The sequence below is a fragment of the Amblyomma americanum genome, chromosome 4 (assembly GCF_052857255.1).
Source record: "Amblyomma americanum isolate KBUSLIRL-KWMA chromosome 4, ASM5285725v1, whole genome shotgun sequence".
Taxonomy (NCBI): Eukaryota; Metazoa; Arthropoda; class Arachnida; order Ixodida; family Ixodidae; genus Amblyomma; species Amblyomma americanum.
In genome coordinates, this window is record NC_135500.1 from 176,893,890 (window position 1) to 176,920,269 (window position 26,380).

The following is a 26,380-nucleotide window of genomic DNA, read 5'->3' on the forward strand; positions in this document are numbered from 1 at the left end:
TGAAAGAAACCGTGCAGAGGCTTGCATCCGTGATGAAGGACGTCAAGCACAAGTGTCGGGACATTTGAATCGGCTTGCTAATATTCCTTGTGGCACCGTCGCGCCAAGCATGTCATATTGCATTAAAACTCCCACTCCAAGGTGTAGAACAAACTACAGTTTATTTCAGTTGTGAGGAGCCCGAGGGATACTTTGTTCATACAGTTGCTGCGCAGGTACGCAATTACTTTGCAGCATCTAGATGTGATCTGCACGGCAACAGTACACAGCGATTGGTTTCCAGCAAATAGTATGGAACAGCTGTTAATATTGTTGATCGGAGGAAACGCACAGTCACAGATACTGCTGAATTATGGATTCAGATTGCTATGAAATTGTCACCAGACTGTAGAACGAGCACTGACAGCCATTTGATCCGCTTGCACTCTTATTGAATGACTGCTGCGTGCAGTATCAGTGTACAGTGATGCACTACCACAGAGAATGACTTGTTCATAAACATTATGCTACTTTGCCTTCATGTAAAACAAGCACTCGCAGAATAGCAGACTGGTTTTATAACTTGATAGCAGGTATTCTTTTCATGTGCTGAAATCCCGCATCACTGTTAAAAGCAAACGGTAGTCTCGACATGTGCAGACACGATTTAGATTCACAAGCCACGACCAGTGTAGTTCCAAAATTAAACTTCCAATTAAGAATGTAACATAACAAGCATGGCAAAGCGCATTTAAGGACTCTGCAGGGAATCACGCTTGTGAAACATCCCTTGGCTAAATCCAATGCAGGCGGACCAAAGACATGTTCAAAATAAAGCAAGCAACCCTGCATTTACGAAACACCAAACACCTATTGTGTAACAAATCTTGCATAACAAGTGCATATTTTATTTCCCGACACAGAAAGAGGGTGCGCAGCTGTACTATATTTACAACTTTCTGCATACATACATCAAGGTTGCCCACAACCTCAAGAACCAGAGAAAAATGGTTGTCTTAAAGAGCACCCATTCAAGTATTTGCTATACCTACTCACTTTAGTGGGTTTTAAGTACATGCGCTTCGAATGGCCACTAGACCAGGCTGCAATTAAAATTTGTACAGAAGCCACCTAGTTTTTGCTAAGCAGCTAGAATGATGCAACAGTTGCTGCAGTGGCCAAAGACTTGTCATTCATGTTTACAGGCTTCGTAATGCATGGATATTGTGAATTAAAAATGATTAACCACCACATCTGTGAAAGATCACCGTGCGGTGATGATCCCCAACGTTCACAACGGTTTTCTTGGCAATGAAGGAAGAGATACAAGCATGGGCTATCAGGTTCCAGATTTGTGCGATGGGCTCTTGAGCGTGTGAAAACAGCTTTATTGTGGAAGCCACTGCCCTGTGTTCGTAACTTTTCCTTCACTGCCAACAAATGTCCCCAAGCATGGCACAGCTCCTCTCCTGTGAATGCACAAACGCGCAGAGAGCTTCAACAGATTTAGGTCCATCAATGAAATTTTACACCTTGCCTAAAGGAAAGCAGTAGTTGGTCCAACATTTGCAATGAGCACATCAAATTCGAAATTAATGCAGATCAAAGCAAGTTTTGCATTTCACACATCCCCAGTAACTTAAACGAGCTCTGAATTTTTTTATTATAAGACAATAAATTAAAATAATCACAACAATGTGCCATAGGTTACACAAGCACACAGTGCAAAAGTGTGCCCTCCATCACCTATGCTAGAACAGCACTTTTTGCAGCAATTCGATTCGAAACACAGCATATGTATTAACACACTAAAAGAAAAGCATGCCAGGTGATCTGTTTACCTATGCAGACAGAGATGTTAGCAGCCACTGATACTGGCAGAGGATGCTACCTCCTGCTAGATGGGCAGAATTAGATAGCGTTCCAATTGCAGCCAAAACGTGCAGCCTTGTGTCCAATAACGCCATTGGTGGTGGCAGTGAGCCTCAATACTACGTAGTAAATGTACACAGGCAGGATGCAAGGACTTGCGAGGCAGCAGCAAAATTTGTCTTGCACTGTTCCTGCAGCGGCATAGGTGAGCACTGTGCGTTCCAAGGGTGCACTTATCGAGTCCTCAGACGGGATGGTCACCGTCTGCAATGTGCATCTTTTCAGCGCCGGCTATCCTTGCCGACATACTCTCTGAAAGTGCAAGAACCATATGGTGAACATCAGCTGCATGCATGGTGGCCGAGCAACACCAGTTAGAGAACCTCGTGCCATGAAAACTCTCCGACTTCTAAAATAAATACCTGCACCCCCTACGCACATCACACTGTGTCCAAAAGTACAGCCATGAGTGAATATTTCTGTAACAGGCTAGCTGAATCACTAGGCTAGCTAACTTCACTAACATATAAAAAGTTTGTTGTGCCATGAGTAATAATGATGAGTGCCACAAATACACTTTAATTATTATGCACACGAAATGGTAACAGTGGGGAATCGCGAAATCCTTTGTAAATTCCACTTCTGATAACTTAGAGACAAGACAATGCAGCACTCACATACAGGTTTACATACCAGGATCATTCTAACCTCGAATTATACCCCTGTCCCATGGCATTCCTCGAAGGCCTTTTCAGCAAAGGGACCTTTTTTCACCAAAGGAGCGAAAGCTTAAAGGAGCAGCGACGCTGCTACACGGTGCAGCCCAAAGGTGAAACAGTCGTTGAGGCTTAGCACCCGCTGCTGTGCTCGAGCCGGCTGAAGTGAGTGTTTTAAATTAAAGTGGGGAATTTTTTTCATTCTAACTGCTCACTTGAAGGAACTGCAACAGCTGCTCTCATCAGCAGCAGCAGGTTTTGTGTACTGCCTTGGCCACCAGGGGCACTCAGTGTTGCCGGAACACTTTCTGTCTGAAAATCTGGGCATAAAATATAAACACCCGTATACAAAGCAAAGCCAGACACACCTTTTGTGTTTTTAAAACATGTTTTCAAACATTATTGGCTTCATCTACTTTTTTTTTCATTGCTTTTTTCATTTTTTTTTTCATTGGATGGCATTGCCATCGCAGGTTGTCGAAGGCCGCGCCTTTGGGCTCCAAGGGCCTCGGATGGGCGCCTTCGCCTTTAGGACCCTTAGCGGCAAAGGCGCAATATTTGTGCCATGTAGCTGCACTTACGCCTTTGTATATAGGGACCCGATTCTCAAAGGCCTTTGCGGTGCCCCTGTGACAGGGGTATTAAAATACCAGAATTTATAACTACCTTTCAGAACTGCTCTCTCAATGTTTCTCTAATGAGATCTGTGAGGTGCGTGTTTGTGGGCTTAACTCGGGAAAACTAATATTACTAACAACAGGAGCACAGGCATGCAAAGCAAAACAAAAGGGGGCAAATTCTGAATGGTTAATTTTGTACTGTCCCCATGGTCAGCAGTATGGGCTGGGACAATTTATTTTCAATTCTTTTACCTTTCCCACCATAGTTATTGTCTCCATGGTTAACCTTGATACTTCATTGCTTAATCAGTCTCAAATACACAAGTCGCATACAAGAACACACTTATTGTTTGGGTGAACTTTGTTAGGCCTTTTGTACAATTATCTGAGCGATTGTACAAAATACAGGTGCTGTCGAAAGTAAACGGAAGAAAATTTTACCAAAAGCATTTATTTTCATTGCCCTTGTTTCATGCATCCTAACTGCGATTATATGAATTACCCCCACAGTGCACCAATAAATCTCAACCATTACACCATGGATTCAAGGAATTTTTTTCAACAGAGTTGGCTTCCATTTACTTTCGACGACAGGTGTACTTCCACAGAGTTTCACAAGTGGGCTGAAAAAAAAAAAATGAGCACCACCTGGAAGTCAACACCAAGTGCACGGAACATGTGAGAGAAAACAGCAATTAATATATGTTTCAGGTTTTGGGCAGAAACACTTGGAAACATGCAAAAGAGGAAAACTGACTAAAATGGGAGATCATAAAAATGAAATGGCCGACATGGTCTATCATTTGCGTGGACTGTTTAACGCAGCAAAAGCAGTGCTCAGAGGAACGGTGTTGAGGCAGCTTGCTTGGCTCTTTATACTAGTTAAGTGCAGCCCCCTGAGCCATTCTAGACAGACAGATGATGATACCACAGTAAGCGTGTACTCTCAGAATTAGGTGGTGGCAACTACCTGCCATATAAAGGCGACTCCTCAGTTACTTTTTCTTCTTTTGTTGTTGATCACATAATTCCTACAGTCCCCTTTATTTGTTACAACAAACCATTCTTCAACACTTCACGTAAAACGATTAATAAACAACAACAGCAGCAAACGAAAACTGAAACTATTCAGCAGATGCAGTGCTTCACAGGATGTAGCGATGATGTCACAAACATTACAGATTTTTCCATGCGCACTGAATGGCTGAACAGGCGACTGCTGATTATGACTTTGTTCATTAAATGACTGAAAGGACAGAATCTAAGCCTGAAAACATTTTCTCGGCAAGTAGGGAGCAGGTGTCAATGTGCGGGTAATGCTTGTGCTGTCACAGACGCAGTGCTGTCCATAAGAACTGCCTAAACTGAGGTCACAAAAATCACACTCTAAAGCTGATTTGTGCATCACTGAAGAGCTGAGTAAATGCCAAATTTTGCAAAAGTGACCAGGCTGGAAAGGAAAAGCTATTACAGAAGCTACCTATACGGTAAACATTTCAATAAAATGTTCAGAACCCAAAAAACCCTCAGACTTGCTCTTCAACCCCTCAACTGCAAAGCACATCTTTAGATGCATACTCCTGGTGACTGTGCCACGGGAAGTGCACCTAAAGGCGCAACTCAGGTTTTGAAGTTTGCAAGGCACCAAATCAAATCATTTGACTGCTCACGCTATGAACTGTATCTAAATAGGAATAGCTCAGATTGTTTGCAATAGTTGCAAAGAAAAAACTTTTTTGGGCAAGAAAAATCAAGGCTGCAGCACAGATGCTTGAAAGCAGCAGACAAAGTTTTTGACAGATGCGGAAATGAGAACGTTGCTCGAGCAAAATGATGATAGCTCCAATACCGATCTGATTTTGTTGTCACTGAGACCTCCCCAGTTGACGACAATCAAGGCAACAGCGACGTGACAACACCAAGCAATCTCATGTTCAATCGGACACGAAACCATGGTTCAAAACCTATCTTGCTAAAAAAAAAAAGTGTGAGGATCTACACAGTGCGCCTTCAGCACATGACAATGAACATATTGCAACTTCCAAGGAAATAGTAGGTTCTCTCAGAATGGCATAATAAACAGTTCGGCACATTTTCAATGAAAAACTCCCCGTAGTGGGCAATGAAAAAAACTCATTTAAGGCGTCAAGTCATGAAAATGTGTCTTGACCGCTCTTCAAAAGTATGTCTGACCTCAGGTATAAGAAAGGAGCTTATAGCAGACCCACTGACGGCTTTCCGTGCTGCACCAAGGAGATCAGCATTGCTACAAACTTTTGCACATTCTGAGGGAGTGACTGTTGGAGAACAGAAAACAGCTGCGCCGTTCTGCCACAGTACAAAAACCCAGCATTCATCCCATTTCATTCTGGCTCTTATGCTCCCTTTACAATGCTGGCCTCCTGGCTTAGAAGCCTAAACTTTGCACAAAACAAATGTAGGTTTCCACGGTGTACACTGCTATTAACACTTACTGCTTTTGTGACCAATACTTATCACATTAAAGATTAACTTCAAGCATGTGTGCACCTATGGTCCCAAAAGCTTCAGATTCAGCCCTGATAATCAATAAATCTTTTTTTATGCGCGTGAGTCATAAAGGATCCACCACTAGGATATGTGTAATATCATGCAAGTAATCTAATAACAGGAAATCCATCACTGACATGGCCACAAGAGATATGTATTGCGAGAGTGTGCCAAACACTCCAATTTTAAAGTGAGCAGCTGTTACCACTATGTATTAAGCCTCTCAACCATCAATACTGCAACATATGGCAACATATATAAACACATGTAGCAAAAAAACAAGCTCCTCTACTGCCGTGTACCACTGACAGGGTTTTTGATTGGGAAAATTTGCCTCTTAATGATGCGGAAGCATTTTGAAATGTTTTGCCCAGCTTGAACTGCTGTTGGACAAAGTGCTTGTCAAGAGGTAGTGCCGATTCCCCGAAAAGGGGCCCAGGTTGTCAAACGACGAGAAGCACTGGGTGCCTGCATCGACAGGATGGCATTTCACCCTCAAAAGCACCAAGGGCACCACCAAAAGACTCACTTTTAACAAGAAACGATATGAGTGCACTAATTTTTCACCACAATCAGTGCTTTGACTGACGGTAGTGTAATAGCACACGGTAATGATTATAACACGCTAATGCAACAAAGTATTTCCTGAGCTAGTTAGAAGATAGCGGTGTTTTACAGAAACTACAAAGACGAGAACAAGGATTTGAAAAATCTTCAAGGTATTGCCACATGCAGTACACACCAATTTACACTGCTGCCGTGTTTCAGTTCAGCAGAATGCACATTCGTGATATTGCGTCATTTACTCACCAAGATACATTTATTATCTGTAGAAATAACCATCAATTTGTCCAAACATAAAATAATGATTATCAAAACAAGCCAACTATATACAGGCAGTGGCATTCACTCTTGATGACCGATGGGCTGCATTTATCAGATATGCCACAGCCACACCTCTGTTGTTTGTTTGCAAAGGCATAGGACTGCTTCATAACCCAGCTCTATTCAGGTTTATCTTGCCTACCTAGCTACCGTGTCATCAGTTGTGTGAAACTTCCAATTATACCCAGTAAGAAAAAAAAAAATATTCTCCAAGAGAGACAGAAAGAATTGTTAAGGTTATGGCTGCTGTAAAGCTCCTACAAAGAAGTTTATTTCAAGCCCTTTAATGGAATATCAGGGCAGGAGTAGCTTCTGAGCTTGCATTTACACCTGCTATATATATACTCCCTGCACAGACAGTACAACCAGTGGCTGCCCACGCTGGGGCATCTTTGTAACCTTGGCAAAATTACACTCTAGCACATACTTGGGCTGCACCTCCTCTCTGACAGCACTTGCAAGGCAGCATGTATTTTTTTTTAGCAGTACCCTGTAAGGTCAGTGGTGCAAAGCAGAAAGAAACTGTGAGATGAGAGGAGCCAGTTAGTACTGCACATGCAACACGAAACAGAGTAAGAATGAAAAGAGCGTGGGAGACGTACATCACGAGGTGCAGCGTTACCGCACGCAAAGGTACACACACAGAGATGGGAGCAGCTCATTCAAGCAGTGCTGTGACCTCTGCATTCATGCTATTCCCAGACACTACAAGAGACAGGACAGTGCCAGTCAGAGCCACCAGAACTGCTCAAGGTCAAACACGCAAAAGCAACGCACTTGCCCTTGCTCTATGTACTGAAAAACTGGAATCCTCTGCTATTCTCATACATTCTCGAAGCTGTGCTCATACACTTAAAAAGATTATCAATTTCTTGCATGCACCAAGAGCTTGATTTGTGTAAAAAAGCAGCCCTGCATTTCAACCCACCACAAATGCAGCATAAAGTTTTTACAGACACTCCCTGCACAGCCTGCAGAGTTTGTTAGGCGCACATGACAACTGTCCGAACAACAAATGCTATAAGCTTGCAATGTTGACTACAGGCAACTGGCTAGAGTAAATGGTGCTCCTTAATTATGAAAACTAGTTAGTCAAATCTTCATAATAAGTCTGCTAAAAATGTCTACTGAACACTACAAGCACAAAAAGGGTATCACCTGAAGTTCCTGTCTGTGCAACTAGCAGTAGCAATGTTCTGCTGCCTCTCATTATCATGTTGATTCATCAAAAGCTGCATGCAGGCTAACAGTGACTGGTAGGCTAATAGCACCCTCTTGGGAGACAAAACTCAAGACAACAAACCATCAGAGTGGCCTGCTTCTTCATCGGTCTCAGCCCATCTCTGCCTTTGGTTCAGGAGTCCGTCTGTGTCTTCATCCACCATCTTTTGCGGGAAGGTGATGCCATCTCCTAAGCTTCAACGCACGAGATACAAAACAATCATTAGGGCATTTCTCAGGCACAGCCATTCAGTGCACAGCAAACCAACATCCAAAGGCACAACACTTTTTGAGACTGAGACAGCTTCATATGCAAAAAAGATTAGAAACAACGCAAAAATGCACAACTTCATCGGGCTATGCAAGGTTTTAAGCTGTGCAGCTCTCTGTAGTGACACCAGAGGAAATCATTATTAATGCTGCGCATCTGAGGAAAGGGCCTTGCAAAGTACAGTCGAACTTCTTTTGCTAACAAACAATGGTGACAAAACACGCGTTCAAATAATTTCCCAGCTCACATTTGCAAAATTCTCCATGAAGGTGTCAAATCTGTCTATTCAGCTCATGTGCAAATGCCAACTCGTCTATAACAAGACGAGCACTCAGTGGTTTCAATGTCATGGCAAGGACGATTCATCAATGAAAAGCAACAAGAAAACAGCACAGAGCTGTCACAAAAGTACATTAAAAGGGGCCCTGAAACTGCACCTTTCTGCTCCCTTCTGTGCTTAGTCTAATTTATTTGCCCACACAATTTAGTCGGGCTCACTAGCATTCCACCTAAGTACTACACAGAGTGCCACCAATGGCTGGCCTCCTTATGCGAGGGGAGAACAGCACGTCTACACAATCATCGCCAAGATAAGAACAGAAGATTGCTTGTACTCAATAGGTTAAGTATCAGTAGCATTGTAAGTGCAATGCAGGGCTGTGCATGAGCTCTGCCCTAGGCACGTGTTAGCTCTGTACCTTTCAACACCTTAGAAATGCTTAGGAGAGGGAAAGCCCCAGCGGCACAGAACACCACTGTCCGACTAACTTGTTTCATGGCCCCTTTAAGCAGTAGGAACGGTACTAGACGACTAAAATTGTGGTCAGCAACACAGTAATTCAAGCAAAGGAGTATCATGGTGCAATCTGCCATAAAACACTGTCATCGTGAAATAAAGAGCATGTGAGAGCAGCACTAGAAGTAAATTTAAGTTAGTCCGCTGTAAAATACACAAAAAAATGTGCCCAACCAGCAAACAAAAACACATGAACGACTGCAAACAAATTAAAAATATAACCCTTAGAGTTCATAATTAAAGCACAACGTAGCATTAAGCTAAGATTTGTTAAATGCAAATTATGCTAATCTTTTTTAATGCAAATTAAACTATTTAGCGATAAACTGACATCACCATAAGGAATAGCTGTTATGACCTACACACCCAGGCTCCGATATGTACAGTCAATAAAACACTAGAATATTTTAAAATTCTTGCAAGTTTAATACTGCAAGCAATAAAGGACGGCTTAATATTGTGACAATGACAATGAGGCATATGTCTTTTACTGACAATATTATTTTCTTAAAATATTTGTCCATTGGCATGGTCACAGCTACATTTGACTATTGCAATACACTAAAAGCAGTAACACGGACTGGTTGCTTCTCTATATTCTGTTATCCTGCTGTAATCTACAAAGCCCTCAACACAGTCCTGCAGAAATACACTGCTTATCCTTGCCCATTCTAGATGCAAGACTTTAGGCAGTTTTCTAAATGAAATGCAGTGAACCACAAGATAAGCTTCACAAGAACCACAAATCTAAGCAATGCAGAGTCATTTCAAAGTTATGCTCAAATAAATTCAATATAAGCTGTAATAAAAAAACAAAACAAGAGCTGAACTTTTACACTGTGGGAATGCACAGTCCAATATATTTAGACATGGGACGAGTGGACATAAGTGCATTTTAGCATCATACAGCACACGGAATAACTGAGCTACATTGCACTTATTTGTTTTTGCTGACTGTGTCATAGTGACAAATTAGCAAATTTTTATTTTACCTTTCAAACAGTTACTTCTAAACCCACACAGCACACATAAAGGACCCTGAAGTAATCTTCAAGACTGCTGTGGAAGATTAATGTGGCCATGACTATGCAAGCTGCATTGTTATTTGCTATTTGGCACTAACTTTTGAGGTGCATTATCTTTTGCTACATGCTGTAAGTATGAAAAGTTCTCAGAATCCTGTTTTCTTACTGTCGTTACTGTAGCTACCAAACAGTAACAAATGACAAGTGATTTTTTTTTATCTGGCAAATGCTGCAAGAACCTGGAGCATTTCAGCCTGCAAGTACCACTACTGACAGTGGACAACAATGTTTGACTGCGACCATTTTATGCAATTTTGCCAACAACCTGAGGTTTCAACAGCAGCCTTCAAAGAGCGTCTCGAGGGCACTCCGACAATCAGCGACAATGCATATATTCATTTCAAACAGGTGCACATGCTTGAAAGTGATGCAGTGCATGCCACAGACATTTCCACATAGCAACACACACAGCATGGCTAGCACATGCCACCAACCATTCATCCAAAAGAAGAGCCTTGCTTTCTCTTGTAGATCGAGATTTTTGCCTGACAGGAGGAGAAGCAAACAGCATGCATGGGAAAAAAATATAAAGAGAAAGAACAGCAGTTTTTCAAAGCCATGCATGGTCTTCCTACATGTTCCAATAATATGCACTCAAGCTCATAAATGCCCATACTACTTAAGTGCACTCAGAACAGCTCACCCTCAAGACTGTACTGTGGCTGCATCCCAATCATTGCTGACAAGCAAATGTTGGCTAAAGGGATCGTCTGGCTGAACAAGTGCTCAAAGCTTTCAAATGTTTATGTCCTACATTCAAAACAACCAAGAGATTTTGTTTTAGCCACATCTGAACTGATGAAGTTTTCACAGGGGCACCGTTAGCTAGATTAACCGCAAGGTGAACCTGACAACCTGTGCACTGCAGTACAAAAGACCAATTGTCATGCAAAATAATAATTTATTTTTCCCATAAATATTTGCTGAAGACAACTGCATTGGTGTAAAGGTCCTGGAAAGCTGGGTGTAATATTAAAAAATAACACAAAAACATGAAAGAGAAAATACCAGCAAGGCCAGGTATTGTCAAAGCATCGCATGGGATCTGATGCCACACACCAGTCCTTGCACCAGCTTTTCACCAAGTGCAGAGCAATGCCATAAATTATGCGTCAAATGATGATGTTATGAGTTGCTGTCCTTATTCCTGAGAGATCAAAATCACATTTCACATGAGGCACTTTTGCCATTGTTTTAAAAGTGCCAGGCAATCCCTAGGTCACATATTCCCCTGAGATCACCGCATATACTGTCACAGAACAGAAGTATTGGCATCACCGGAGCTGCAAAGGAACTGGACTTCCTAGCAGTCTAAGTGCACAAGCTAAAATTGAAAGGTGCAGCCTGCACGTGTCCACTACATCTGCAAAGCACCTGACTGCGCCCTGCAGCAAAGAAATACATGGGACAAGGCCAGCTCGCAGTGAAACCAAAACTTCACCCCAAAATGTGTGGTTGCACTGTGCACACTCCCCTCTGTTGTTACCTGATGAGGCCATTCTCATCCCAAGGCGTCGTGTCTAAACGCAAACAAATTGAATTATTCTTGCGACTCCAGTGGCATCTAAACATTCCCCCTCAACAGCAGGATACAATGAGGTGCCCAACTGCCTTTTTGGAGATGAAAAGATTATGAATACTGTAGTAGTACATTAAACTTACACATGACCTCAGTTACATTTGAAGAAGTTTAATATGGGACAGTTCACATGTGGCAGGTTACAATCATGTAATGATCTCCTGAACTCCAATATTTTAAATTTTTCAGAAGTTTAATCTTGGCCTCAAAAGGATGCTGAAAAACTTAGACGAGGTTCATGTGGTGATAACCTTTTCAACACATTAACCTTGCTTCCAATTTCAAGTGAACAAAAAAAACAAAAACCAATCCCCACACCGCAAGACAGGTTAATATAATGCCATAGATTAGTGATGCATTGCCACATTTCTCTTCCCTCCATCAAACCTTAAACATATGAGTGTAATTAACACTAAATTTTTAAAAGAATACAGCTAAGTTTTACATAGCAAACAAGCAAACATCTCAATGAAATATATATGCGCATAGTTAATAATGAATTCAAAACATACTGTATTCTGTAGACTATCAGACCCTTCAAATGCAGCAACAGTATTAGAGACAGCACAGCCTGGCTGCTGAGCTGAAAGCAATGCAAGATTGGTTTTGTGGCTGCAGTAGCCTTTTTGCTGCAAGCAACAGCAAAGCAACAATGACAGCATACAGCAGCATCAGCCATCTTCAAAGCTGAGCACAGGCAAGCTGGGCATGAATATGCAGTACGCCACATGATTTGCAAACAGTCCAGCATCTCTCCACAACTTCGTTTTTTTTTTTTTTCAACATTAGGCAAGCAGAAAGAATACCCTAAGCAATGGCTCCTCTGAGCATGGCACAGCATGTAGCATGAAGCAAGCAGGGTTTAAAGGCAATGCCAAATCAATGCATTCTGGCATGACACGAATGTTTTGAAGGTAGAGTCAACTTTTACTTCCCTGAGCCCAGGAAAAACTAAATTATACACCAGGAAGGAAAATAAGCTCCATTGATTTGTTAATGCTGGCTCATCAGGAAGTACACCAACCTGTCAGAGCACCACTCTTAATGCTCTGAAGAGAGGCAGCCAGTACAGCCTTATGATAATAAGTGGATGCTTGCAAGTCTAGTAACAATAAAAAGTTGCCAGCTACTAACCCTGTCACTGCTTTTTGCTGACACTGTGCTTCTCAGTCGGAGTCCAGTTAGTCCTCTAAAATAGTGTCTAATGCTGCGATGACACAACGTGGCCATTATAAAGCTCCCCAACCAAAACTAATTAAATTGTGCACTCCTCCTGACATATCATGCAGCAGCAAGGCGATGGTGTCATGACAACATTAGTAACTGTAACTTTCATAAAAACTGCATATTACAGGATGAAAGGGTCCTAACTGGTGCCATTGGCCAGCCTTTCCTGAGCTATGCAATGAGCCAAAGCCTTGAAAACAAGCGCCATCTCGGTGACTAAAGTGAGCCCGAGTGTCGGCTTGTCCACAATACAAAACACGCGAATCCAAGTGCTGCACGAGAGAATAAATTTTCCTGCTTGCCACTCAGCTCGCATACCAGCCATGCCACAGCCAAGTCTACCAGGCAATGCTAGGCCCTACGCCATCCCTCTGAGTGACAAGTACAGAGAACAAGACTAATTCAGGCAACGAGAAACATGTGGCTAACCTTGCCTGCGCCGTGCTCCCCATGGAGTTGTACGAACTGGCCAGTTGGGTGCGTGTTGGATAAGTCACCCCATCACCCAGGCTGTCATGCACAGAGAAGAGATTGCAACAGGGGCAAATGTTTGCTTGCAGTGGTGCCTCGTCATAAGGGACTCAACTGCTCTCGCAAGCACCTGCACTCGGGACAGCCCCCGTGAGCTAATCTCATGCGGATGCATCTTCCCAGATTCATAAGGCTGTAGCCAGAAAGGGTGAACATAGCAATTTGCTTATCAAGTTCTATGCAAATTTGTTTGCTAGCATAAGGACACATTGCAAAGAACAGTGGACGTGCCAAGAAGGCACAGAACAAAATATGCATAACTTCAATAGTTTAGCACACTACAAGTGCACGATTCAAAATCAAAATTATTCTATGAAATATGCCAAACAGATATGTTAAAACACACATGTGCCCTACACCCCATCTTAGAAGCCAATTTTATGGGGAACAGGGCACCCTGTACACAAGTCCTAGTACTACTATGATCATATACTTTGACACATTGGTAGAGCAGGTGTTTCAGTCCTTTAAGTCTATCTGTAGCTTTGCACCTAGACTTCAAGAACAACTGAACACAATGCCGCATTGCATTTTCTTCAGAAGCGGTGAAAAAAAATTATTACCACAACTATATATTTGCAGAGAAAAGAACTGCCCAGGTGCAGGATGCTCCCTGGTCTCATGAACAGATCACAGAAGAGGACAGATGTAGGAACACGAGCAAACCAGAAGCATCAAGCCGAGCCACAATGTCTGCAGCAGCGACACATAAGCACAGTCCCCAGGCTCCCTTTCTTGTTCCCCTTCACGGTATCATGCCTACTATGAACTGTATTTTTCCTGCAGGACTGTGTTTGTTGCTACCACTAGCTCCGTAACAAAATATCTGCATAGTTTTAATAAAAATACCATGGCACTCACTGTACAAAACTATGGCCATCTGTCAGCAGATCAGCTCTTTTAAAACGCACAAAATAATAAACCGTATGAAGAGATAGTCGGTCTCACACTCAGCCACCACAGCATCTTAGGCCCAATACACTAGGCACAAGATCTCCAGAAACAAGTGTGTTTGCACTGCACTCAATATGGAGAAACTAGATGTCAAAGTAGCTGTCACTTCTTGCTGCAAAAGAAATAATGAAACCATTTGCTACAAGTCTGCCACCTAACCTTATCTGGAATGGTGAGAAAAATATGGGAGTGGTATCCAGAAATGACGGCAGTTGTGCAACATGCAAGAGCCCCAGTCACAGCCTTAGGTCATGCAACATAAGCTGCACTTCAATCTCACAGTGTATACACTAATGGCAACCATATTTGCATGGCTTGATATCTGCAAACAACCTCATTGTGAATACTTCCGAACCTCACCACTATGGCTTTAGAGAAAAACCAGTGGTTCACCCTGCAGCAAAGAATCATGTGGCAAGCGTTGTCCGCAAGAGTCTGCATGCTGAAACTTCCTGCATGACTTTGCACTCTTGTGCACACTCAATACATCTGCACACTTGCTCATGATGTATCAGGAGAAAGTGAAGACAAAGGGAAAGCACCTCGTGAACACAGGCAGCATCCAGAGACGACGGTTGTCACCAAACACCTCAGCAATATTGGCCTGGTGGCCAAGACTGAACCCATGCTTGTCAGGGCCAGTGCGAAATATTGGTGGGCGGAATGCCTCTGCAATGACGAGAAAGAGAAAAAAAGAAAAGGCTTAGCAAAACTAGGCATTCGAGCAGAGATGCAGGAGTGATATGTAAAGTGTTCAATATTGCCGAACTGGCACCTTCAATGTTTAAGCTCGTTCTTCCTTTCATTTTCTCACTTTTTGCGGCAATATGCAATAGGCAACATGCAGTTTCCAATCAAACTGCTCCTGAAGGTCTGCTTTCTTAAAGCACTGAAGCCCACGCGTGCGATGTGTGCACATTTCCAAAGGTTTGCTCGAGCAGTATGACAAAACATGGCCTCATTTACATACTGTTCCCTGCACAACAACACAAGTCACAATGTAATATCTAAAGCTACAGGGGCAATGAAAGAAACACTGCGTAACCTATAAGGCTAAAAAAACAAATTTGGAGGCCACTGGCTCTGCATTCCTTTATGATAAGGACCTTCCTCTTCGCTTAGAATGATAGGAATTGAAAACAACACTTTTTGCACAAGCTTTGCTTAACAACCCAGAAAAAAATTTGGTGCCTATCTAGTTTGCCAGCAGGCAATTTCAGTGCAGGACCACCGTAGCACATTTTATTCTGGGTAACAGACAGCGCTAGACACCCTCTCTGAATCGGTTTCATCCAGGTCATATACATGTTTGGGGCGGCATTAGCCAGTCTTATGACCGTCACGTACCCTCACAAAAGTACCATTGCCAATACAGCCAAGTGTTTCACAGCTCTGGAACTGAACCCACACAGCGTCGAAGACCACGACAGCCCTGCCCTACTGCCAAATTGCATAGCCATGTTGGTGCAATGTTTTCCTTAGATAAGGGCAGACAGATACTTGGCTGCAGCTCTACAGGTGACACTTGTTACCAGAGGTGCATGCTGCGTATGCTACTCTACCAATCACAAACAAGCTCATGTGCTACTGCACTGATGGCCGAGTGGTCTAAGGTGTCAGGCCAACAGCACGCTCAACATCACGCAGGCAGTTGCTAAAATCTCATTTAACCAAGTTTCTTTTCTGTACACCAAAACCTTTCAGACGGAAATTCATGCTTGTTTTGACTTTGGTTTTGGAGCCAACTTCGCTGTAATCTTGAGATGAAGTTCAACGAAGATAGCAGAGAAGGAAAGCTGAACGCAGTTAATGCTCAGCCCTGTAATGCCCAGCCATTAAAAACATCGGATGAAAGTTGTTTCATTACTACTGATCCTTTCACTGCAAAAATGTTAAAAACTAAGATTTTTTAAGAGGCCATTAGAGCATAACTAAACTTGGCTCATTTTGATGATATCTAAATATGCAAGAATGATAAAACTGCGAACAAATACACAGACACATACAATAAATCAAGAGCGAAACTCATAACTTCTCTGTCACCTGCCTATGCAGCATTACAACCACAGAAATTATAAGCTTATATGCCGTTAGGGTTAGCTTTTCCACAATTTTAGCTTCCAACAGACCTCCTGCACCTCCGCCAGCTGGTAACTTGAACTTGCTAGAGTAAATATGCTTGAAAACGCCATTTTTGCCATTATGATAGCAATTTATGTAGTTTTGCAAGCCAAAATAAATCTTATTCGTTTTTACATTCTGCATCACAGGTGATATGCCAGGCATGATATACTGGATTAAAAATGGAATACCCCCCCGCCACCCAAACACACATTCACAAGCAAGGAAAACACCCATCCCCCATTTTCTTTATCACTAATCATCCTACACAATTTTGATTGAAACAGGCACTGGACCAACAACAGACAACTAGAAAGCTTAAAACGTCACTTTGGATTACATACACATGCACACACACGCATAAAAATAAAAAAGTTTCTTCCTGTCCGAAAAGAATCCTTAAGTGTCAACTACAATAGCAATTCACTAATCACTGACCCCAACTAATGTCAAAAACAGCCAATCGGTCAATGTCAATCGTTTTCCATTCCTTGTGAAAGCAGTTCTTGCATTTAATAATAAATGCGAGAGTTCATTTCGATGTTACTCGCCCCTTCATGGCAGTAAAAAAATAGCATATTTATCGAAAAAAATATTGTCATAAATAAAATTAACAAATTAGGCCAATTTCTGAAAGATTAAAATGATGAAACTGAGCATATACACTCAAGCACATACCACGAAACAAAATACTACTACCGTAGCAATATGCACATTAAATTTTAGACTGTTTTGCTAAGAGGGTTCCCATTTACAGTGAGTGATCTTAAAGCAGGCCTTGGGCACCTCTGGAGGCTTTGCAGGGGGAAATATGTTGGCATTTTGTGAGGCTGTGACAACTGATATGATATTCCTTTGGGAGCACCAACAGAAGTAGTGACATTTGTAGTCTGTGTCAGACATGATACGCGGACAAACTGCAAAAAATTAACATACTGAACAACTATCTGAAGTGCTATCGTCTGCAGAACACTAAGCCATTTCAGAACAAAAATACTGATATGACATGAACGGAAAATAATACAAAGCATTAAAAAATGCGCACAAAAATCTGCTTCTGTATATGCAGGCAGTCCATTTTTGCACGTACTATCGGGGATAAAAGTCTCTAGACCACATGCTCTGTAAATGAAGCAGACAGCTCTATTATTAGCCGCCGGCTGGAGACCACACTTGCGGAAGTAAAAGAACGAGATTTTAGCATTCACCTCCACAAGTGCGATCTCCAGCTGGCGGCTAATAATAGAGCTACTGACTTCTTTTACGGAGCACACGGTCCATAGACTTTTGTTCCCCCCCCCCCCCCCCCTGCTGTATAAACAACAATAAAAATGCTATATAGATAAGCACATGGGTGCTATACAAATGTTTAGATGAAAATGAGGTCACACACCCAGTGTAGAGCGGTTCACCATGACCAGGAAGCAGTGATATCCAAAAAGCGAGACCAGGCTGATGGCAAACATGAATGCAACAAAGAACAAAAATAAAATGTGGAAACGGCCCCAGCCTTCAAGGTCATTCTGAAAGAGACGTGGAAGGTGTCCTTGGAGAAGACAGTCACACACATGCAGCACTACAAATACGACTTGTCTTAAAACAGTATTTAGGAATGTAATGAAAACTTTCGCGGCTCCAAAAAATTGGCTAGGCAAAAAAAAAAAAAATTAAAGACCAACTGAGAGGCCACTAAAGTCCACAGTCCTTTCCTGAAAATGACATGCAGCTTTACCGCATTGACTTGTATAATGAACACGCTCACATTATGAATGCCCTCCTCCTTCTTAATTTCAGCTTCAAAAAGTACGCTTTTTTTCCCCTCTCGTGATAAAATCTGCCTTTTTTTGTGGTGGACAGTCTGCTGGTGACGATAGTGAATGCTAGCAGGCACCCTTTTTTAAGCACTGAAACAATGAAACAGTAATACAAACTGGCATCAGTCGAATGTCAAGACTGCTATGCAGCTTGCAGGACAAACCGCTAATAACAATGCTTGGCAAGGAAACCAAGCCTGGTCGCGAAAGGGTTTTTAAGTTTTATCTGCCATGTTAATGACTGTAGCAATTTGTTGTGGCTGGGCTTCGCGCTTAATACTGCCAGTAGTGCTAGAGTGAACTCTAGTTGTGCTTCCTTGGGTGGCATTATGGACTGCTACGCAAGTTAAATGTGCAGATTTAAGATAAAAGCTGTTGGCTAAGCTCTTGAGCGTGGCAACCATCCTGACCGGTGAACTTTAATTTATTTAGAAGGCAGGTCGTACTGGATGAAGTCTCATTCCAACAGCCCAGTTTCTGACCCAATTTTACTGCTTAAAATTTTTTCCGAATATTTCCCCATACGTAACAAACGCGCCCTCAGAATTTTCGGAAAATATTTTGAAGAAAAAAATGTGTCCATTATGCAAGTAAATATGGTAACTTTGAGACAGAGAGGCATCACCAGCAAAGAAATTGAAAATGCAAATGTAGGGCTATTCAAGGTCAAGAGGATAAATTGTAAAGCAAAAAAAAAGTTACAAAATGCACACCAGAGATAACTGAATGACATTCGATGAAATGACCTACAGAAGGAAAGAAAGAGAAGGGGGTAACAAATATTTTAAACCATGTTAGTATTTTCACATATATCTTCCTCTCATCCTATTATTCCTTACAAAGATAAGACCATGCTACTTAAAAAAGAACGTGTTTCTGATATATCTTGAAATATTTATAGTAATCCAAACTGCATCCATTTGGGATGTGTAGCACGAACTTAGCACAGCAAAAAGGAAATGCAATTCAAATGTTCCTTAAAGGCCCAGGAATTTGGCAAAAAAAAAGGCAAGGATATGTGCATGGCTGATTATAACAAGCACATGCAAGCTAAGGACTCTTCCTAGCTGTGGCAAACAATCCCCAAGGAGCTGAATGCCCGAGAGGTGCTATGTGCCATCTGCTACACGAAATTTATAGCGAAGTTGACACACGCTGGTTTGTTACAATAGCAGGCCATCACTTTGGATGCCACATTCAAACAAACTACAACACATGGTAGCTCCAGTGCAACCAATATTTTCACACATAAAAAAAGTCTTCATCATGCAATGTTCAGAAATATTTTAGCCCTAAATTTTAAGAGTTACAGTACGTTATACTTTCACACAAAATGTTTTGTTGCAAACCATTTTGGACTAGATTTGTAGGCGCTACATTATATGCAAAAAAGACATCCTCTAAGAGGTTATACCCTACAACGCATAAACACTAAGCAGCTGATATCTTATGGCCCTACCTATTTGCCAAGTTGTGGCAAGAGGGTGAACAGAAAACTGGCATGCAGCGAATAAGAAGGTACACTCAAAGTATGCCACTAATGAGTTTGTAACAATATTGAAGTAAGCACAAGGACAACAAATGCTATAATTATCACAATGGTAACAAAGAACTAGGTGACCTACCGTCCAGAATTTAATGAAGAACTGAAGTGTTGTTGCAGCCACAAAGAGGCAGTAGATTAAGGAATAGGCCAGGAAAAGAATGAAGTACTTGTAATTTGTGAAAGACACACAGTTGTTTACCCAAGGGCAATGATGGTCCATCTTCAATATGCACCTGACAAAGAAATGGCACAAATTCACCCACAAGTACTCAAGCCATTTGCCCTTTGTGTACAAACACTCCCCCTGCATTCGCCTTTTTTACCAGCATGACCTTCGCATCTTCTTTGCGCTGAATATAACAGTTTGCAATAAAATGCACGCAGTATGAAATCAACTTGAGCACTGTGAGAGAGTAATAATTTCTTAGTGCGCAAGCCATTGTTTTGTAATGTTACCAAACGCACCATTCATTCTCCTCATAACTACGAGAAAAACTTTTAACATACTGCCTTACAAAGGATTTCAAACCACAACAGACAGAATATACTTCTGTTATTTATGTCGCCAAAGCAAATTTATTTCACAACATAATCATCAGTAAATCAAGATTTTTGCATCAAAATTAGGTACAATACTGGAGATTCCCGTTAGGACGGACATGGTAAAAACGAATTCTCTGATAAGATGAACAGTGCGAGACCATTTGGTTGGTTTCCCATAGGACTCAATGAAAATAAAAGTCAGCTTAAGGCGAACTCCTTCTCACGCGCTTCGATTAAGACGAACTTTCACAGTGACCACGAACCACAGTGACCCCACGCAACAGCACTAAGGGGCATCTGTGCGGCAGTGTCAAGGGCAGAGAGCGAGAGAAAAGAAAAAACAGGTTGCTTCTACACAAAAAAGTGCGCCCGCACAAGAAGGCTTCTGCATACCTTCACACAAACTGCGGGGAAGCCATGTTGCAGAAGCGCGCTTTCTTGGGGGGAGGTGAACTTGGCAGCACAGATAAGGCACGGCATCGTTGTGCCTGTGCTAGCACAGAGACCTGACATGGTCAGATTGCGGCACTGCGCGCACGATGCGAGCCACATGTTGCCTCCCGCAGACTAAAAGGTGCGCATGCGCATCGTGCCCCTGCTCAATGAATTGAGGCTTTTTAAAAAACTCTGAGGCCGCATTTTCAATATATGCAGAGTCGCAACATGTATTATTGTAGCGCAGAGATGGCCTGATACCGGCCCCATGCGCATTGCCTGCAACGTACGAAAAGGCACGTGGTGTGCCTGCTCATGGAGTTAGTAACAGCTATGCTGCAGAAAGAGCGAGATAAGAGAGAGAGGCACGGCTACTCTGCTGAGCACCTTCAAAGTGCTCAGAGACAGACGGAATGCAAAAACCAGAAAAAATGCACACACACACGTGCGCACATACACACGCGAATAGTAGCTGCTGTGGGCAACAGTAAGAAAAACAATAATCAGACCAGTACCATATTTAAGCACGATAACATGAGCTTGTTTCATGCTCTCATTCTTCAGTTCACTACATGCACAGTGCACAGTATATGCAACACTTGAACTGTGAATGCCAGAACATGAATATCCAATAAAAAGGTGTTTGTAAACATTGCACAGGTGGCGTCAAAAATAACTGGAAGGCGACTCAGTATTTAAAACCAAACAGCAAAGATCGACATTTATTGGTGTGCTGTGTAATTCGCACATTCACAATTAGCCTGCATATATGTTTTCAAGGATGCATGAAATGAAGGCGGTAAAATCCAAATTTTTATCTAATATTGCCTTCCATTTATTTTTGATGGCACCTGTACGTCAGAAATACCATAAACTGGCAGAACAAAGGCGTTATTATATTTGGAAAGGGCCTGTTGCAAAATGCTGGAAGTCAGCTTCTCTCCATAGCCCAAACCCTTTCACTATGGCAGCCAACCAGCTTGGAAGGCAGAGATAGGGTGCAGCATTGGAGTCATCCATTGTCAGATTTATGCTGCACCTCTTTCCTGCATGCTTCTACTCTTTGCTTGCAGGTACAATTCACCCTCCGTGCTGCAGTCAGAAAGGAAGGGTGCTGTGTCAAAGCACTGCTTATAAGGCACAGAGTAGAAGTATTTAGCACTGCACCTAACTGCTCCCCCTAGGACGTTCCATGTCCCGATGGTGAAGGGATTTTGCTCTGCAGGAAAGCTGACTTAGGGAGTATTGCAAAGGGTCTATAACTTGCACATAATGAGGTAGAGATGAAATCAATGCCTTAATGAAAAAATTCCTCACAAAAGCTTGAATGCACTGCATGGCTGTCCGATAGCAACAAGAATGAGGCGCACTGCTGCTGGACACTTACTTTCCACAAACTGAACAGTGGTGTGCTCGGTCAGGCTTGATAAGGTGGCACTTCTCACAATACCTCACCACTGCAAAGGGCAGAAGGAAGGACGCCTTGCAAAGAACCGCAGCAGGGCTCACATGGCTCAGCGCAGCACGCCATGGTGCCATAAAGGCGGAGACAAGCAAAACTGTGACAGAGAACTTTGCTTATTATACTCTCTGAAATGGACCATGTTTTTATACCACGCCGCTATGCCAACATGACAGGGCAGAACAGGTGGCAACAAACTGTGTCTTATGCGCACTTTACTTGATAAATGGATCTGGTCCTTAAATTCATCCAGAAATTCTGAGGCAAGTAGTTCTGCAACTTGCAGATGTATGCACAAGTCCACTGCAAGCTGGAACAGATATTGCTACAAAAGAGAGCAACCTTCAAGCAGAACTGCTGCTGTGTTGCACTAACCAGGGAAGAAAAGAACCAAAGCTGAAAAGCCATGATGATAGCATTCTGCGCTGAATGCTGACACATCCAAACAAAAGTTACCTTGTATTGCTCCTCCTCACATAGAATATAAAAACGTAGAAAACCTAGTGCAACTCTTGGTTCTTTAAGTACTGCAGAAAAATAATTGTGAAATATCAAAATATTAAGAAATTAACTTCTTTTCATGTTTAAAAAAAAGCTGTAAAACGCAGAACCATGCCAAGCAATGAAATAGAAATAAAGAATGGTGCATAAGGACGGTGCATCTCAACAGGAAATATGAACTGAAAAATTCCTCAACACAGAAACACGCTACGTCTTCATATAAAACATCTATATGGAATACCTTTTGAGCACTAAGCCTGCACCTTATGACACTCCATAACATGGGCATTGGAAGTATTCATAAATAAACTGTGTAAATTAGACTCTCAGAACAGGCATGTAAGAAAATGGCTTTCCCTCTATACAACATAATAGGGCTATGTTACAAGTTCCACAGAAGACGTTCAGTTTCGGTACAATCTGAAAGTTCTGAAGTGTCCTAGCGGGATTAATAATTAATGACACAAAAAAACATCTCTTGAGAACATTGCATCCAATTTGTGTAACAGATACAATTAAGCATACTTTTTATCTATTTTTTGGGAGCTTAACAATTATTCAGATTTCCCCATGCTTCTAGCTCAGCACTCATGTAAGCACTTTATTTTATCTGCTTTTTAGAACTAGGTGCCCTGCACAATCAATAAATCACTAAATACTTTGCCACCATGAACCTGAAAATTTGTGAAAGTGAATTTCTTCATTACCACATTTTTTCAGTATGGTTGAAAGTCCAGTACCATTAATCACGAATGTGGACTAATGGACAAAAATGCCAATTTTTCATGTCCCCGCATACCTCTCCGCACTCCATGCGCATACATTATCTGTCACAAAGCTAATGCAACTGCCTTTCGTTTTATGACCGCAGCAGCTACAGCATCTCCTGCACAATGATGTCTGCAGCTGAATCTTTTACCTACCGCACTAGTCCACGTGTGCCCGTTTCATGGGTCTTGATAGGTCTGTTCTTATGCGGGTTATAACAATGAATGCACTAGCTAATTTTTCCTGAGAATGTTGCAGGCTTTGGGGAAAAGTGTTCTATCAATCACAGAACTTGGTCCCTTGACAAACTCCAAGAAAAAAAAAAGGTAAAACCTTAGCAGCACATGACCATTGGAACAGGTCACTTTCACGTTGGAATAGCATAAGTCACACAAAAAGCATGTCTGCCACACACAAAATATAAAGACGGGAAGCTAATAAGCACCTGATTCTCTGAGAATGGCAAGCTCTCACCTCCTCCAGAAAAATACACATACAGTATTGTGCACCTTTATCATGAAGACTTAAAAATTTTCCTGCCTCAACCGCCAGCTTGTTTACAGAAAAACTGTGCACAGCTTGGGTATTGCGGTAACTTCTTTCGTAGCAAGATTGACAACGGTACTCAACCGGTTCAGCCATGCATGATGCAAACACGTAATCATCACCCCCGAGAATGACAAACCGAAAGCCGCCAACGCGGAGTTTTTGCTGCTGCTGATGATGATGATGTAGCCTTCCCTTTGTAACGGGTGGGCGCCTAACAAGGGTGCCCTGGCTGGATACACACACACATAAAAACAATAACACTATCAAGCCGAAGGGTAGTGGCGGCGCCATCTGTTGTCTAAAGAGAAAAACACCACAACGCGAAAGGTTTGCGTCGAGGTAGGCATTGCAAGCTGCGGGGATCCGCTGATGGCTCCTATCGCTGGCAGCTTTCAGTTCGCCGATCTTGGCGCAGACGATTACGGATTTGCATTATGCGCGACTGAACCAAGTAAGTATATTGTCAAACTTGCTGCGAGACAAAAGTTACCACAATATGCAAGATCAGTGCGCAGTTTCTGTAAACAGGCTAGCGGTTGAGGCGGAAAATGTTTTGATGGTTCATGGTTTATAGGAGTTTAATGTCCCAAGGCGACTCAGGCTATGAGAGACGCCGTAGTGAAAGGCTCTGGAAATTTCGACCACTTGGGGTTCTTTAACGTGCATGACATCACACAGTACACGGGCCTCTAGAATTTCGCCTCCATTGAAATTTTACCACCGTGGCCCGGATCGAACCCGGGAAATATGTTTGAAAGTCTTCAAGATAAAGATGAACAGTACTGTAAAACACAAACTTGCCGCAAATGCTAGCAAGTTAATCAAACTAGCTATATTCTACCATTCACACAGCGATCTCTCAAAGCCACCTGAGACAAGGGCCGATAAAGGCTAACATTACAGTTTACAGCAACAAACATCTATGGCAAGTGAACTTACTTCCATTCATAGTCCTGCAGGAGACAGGCAGATTCTTGGCGAGTCGTTCCAGCATTTGCTTCTGATTATCTTCACTGGGTTCCTTCTCCAGACGCTCAGCTTCAGCTGGTGGCAGGTAGAACTGGGCGATAGTGCGGCAACTCTTTTATAAAAATGTCAGTTTGTAATGGAAGCAGTTTTCATTTTATACAACTTTATCATCTTCATCTCTAGGCAACAGGTGATTACAATATCTGCCCTTCTGCAAGAAGAGCAGAAGCCAGCAAAACACGAAACATGTCCTTACTTGCTTTGGAATGGTACCTGGCTCCGTGAATATGGTCTGCCAGTAGGACCACGCGAACATTGCGAAACAGGCATGATATCCAATCAAGTAAAACACTGAAAAATGGAAAAATGAGCACGAACAGATGGGAACGTTTGCAAACCGAATCTGGCAGGCAGTAAATCAAAGCACATTAAAGGAAGGTTTTTCATCTTGGTACATTCCATTATTTGCAGCGAACTTCCAAAGCCCGCATAGTCTAAAAAAATGTTAAAAAAGTAATAAAAGGATTTTGCAGCTTACAGCAAGCGCTTTATTCAATGATTATTCTAAGCCAAATAAACTAAATATTTTAAGACAAAACGATTCACTTACCTTTTTGGAATATGTTCTCAATAGTAACTGCAACGAAGATAAGAAACAGTTCATATAAAAACACACAATAAAACATTACAGGAGTTATCTTCCGTTGTGCAAAGCAACATCACAAGTTTGGAACCACATGAGATAGAGGAAGAAAATTTATTCGAAAATACTTGGCACCGTAGCGACGGAAGTTTCGAAACGCAGGCTGATTCAGCTACGGCGGAAATAAGACAACTCTACTGCTTGCAAACTGATGGTTACTGGAAACACCCGCGAATGCGAAAGCAGTCACCTTATCAGTGCCGAGCAAAAAATCGGCTTCAGAGCTATACACGATCAGTTTACGCGCAATATTTCGCCCCAACAACTAACGCAGATCAAGAGAAACAGCAAGAATCACTGCGCTGACGTTTTCCAACTCTCAAAGTCGGGAAGAAAATGAAATGGCTTACACAAACATAGCTGGATGACATAAGCGTAGTAGGACCAGGCTACTATGGTTGTGATGAACAGCACAGGGCACCACTTAAAAACGCGCACACAAACGGAACACACTGTTCCTTGCATTTTGAATAATCCCGGAGGCATCTTAACCCATTCTAAATGGACCCCGCTGCCCTGTAATGCCTGCTACAGGCCTGGCCAAAGCGTTCACAACGCACTGACGTCAAAGAGCAGCGGCCATTTTCTGCTGTTGATGTTCCTATCAGCGCCTTAAGCCCTCTAGCGTCGACACAGCAAAGTTGAAATTGAAGTAAATAATAGAACCACACAGAACCGAATTTTAGCCGTTTCACTGGCGGAAG

General features: G+C 42.3%; 1 protein-coding gene across 4 annotated transcripts; it reads right to left on the reverse strand.

The window, feature by feature from the left end:
• Positions 1 to 142: 142 nt before the first annotated feature.
• LOC144128724 (palmitoyltransferase ZDHHC20-B-like) lies at positions 143 to 26,277 on the reverse strand. 4 transcript variants are annotated; one of them, XR_013313819.1, is made up of 12 exons: positions 26,027 to 26,277; positions 25,584 to 25,610; positions 25,230 to 25,324; positions 24,944 to 25,064; positions 22,112 to 22,181; positions 19,826 to 19,979; positions 17,780 to 17,909; positions 14,808 to 14,934; positions 13,210 to 13,290; positions 7,905 to 8,017; positions 7,204 to 7,306; positions 143 to 2,163 (listed from the first exon to the last, which is right to left on the reverse strand). XR_013313819.1 is itself a non-coding variant. In XM_077662366.1 (11 exons), exons 1-11 carry the CDS (start codon positions 26,160 to 26,162, stop codon positions 2,096 to 2,098), a joined length of 1,122 nt encoding a protein of 373 aa, XP_077518492.1. In that variant the 5' UTR covers positions 26,163 to 26,277; the 3' UTR covers positions 143 to 2,095. The 4 variants fall into 4 exon arrangements, 2 of the variants coding, with proteins under 2 accessions (XP_077518492.1, XP_077518493.1); XR_013313820.1 differs by lacking the exon at positions 13,210 to 13,290; XM_077662366.1 differs by lacking the exon at positions 7,204 to 7,306.
• Positions 26,278 to 26,380: the final 103 nt, after the last annotated feature.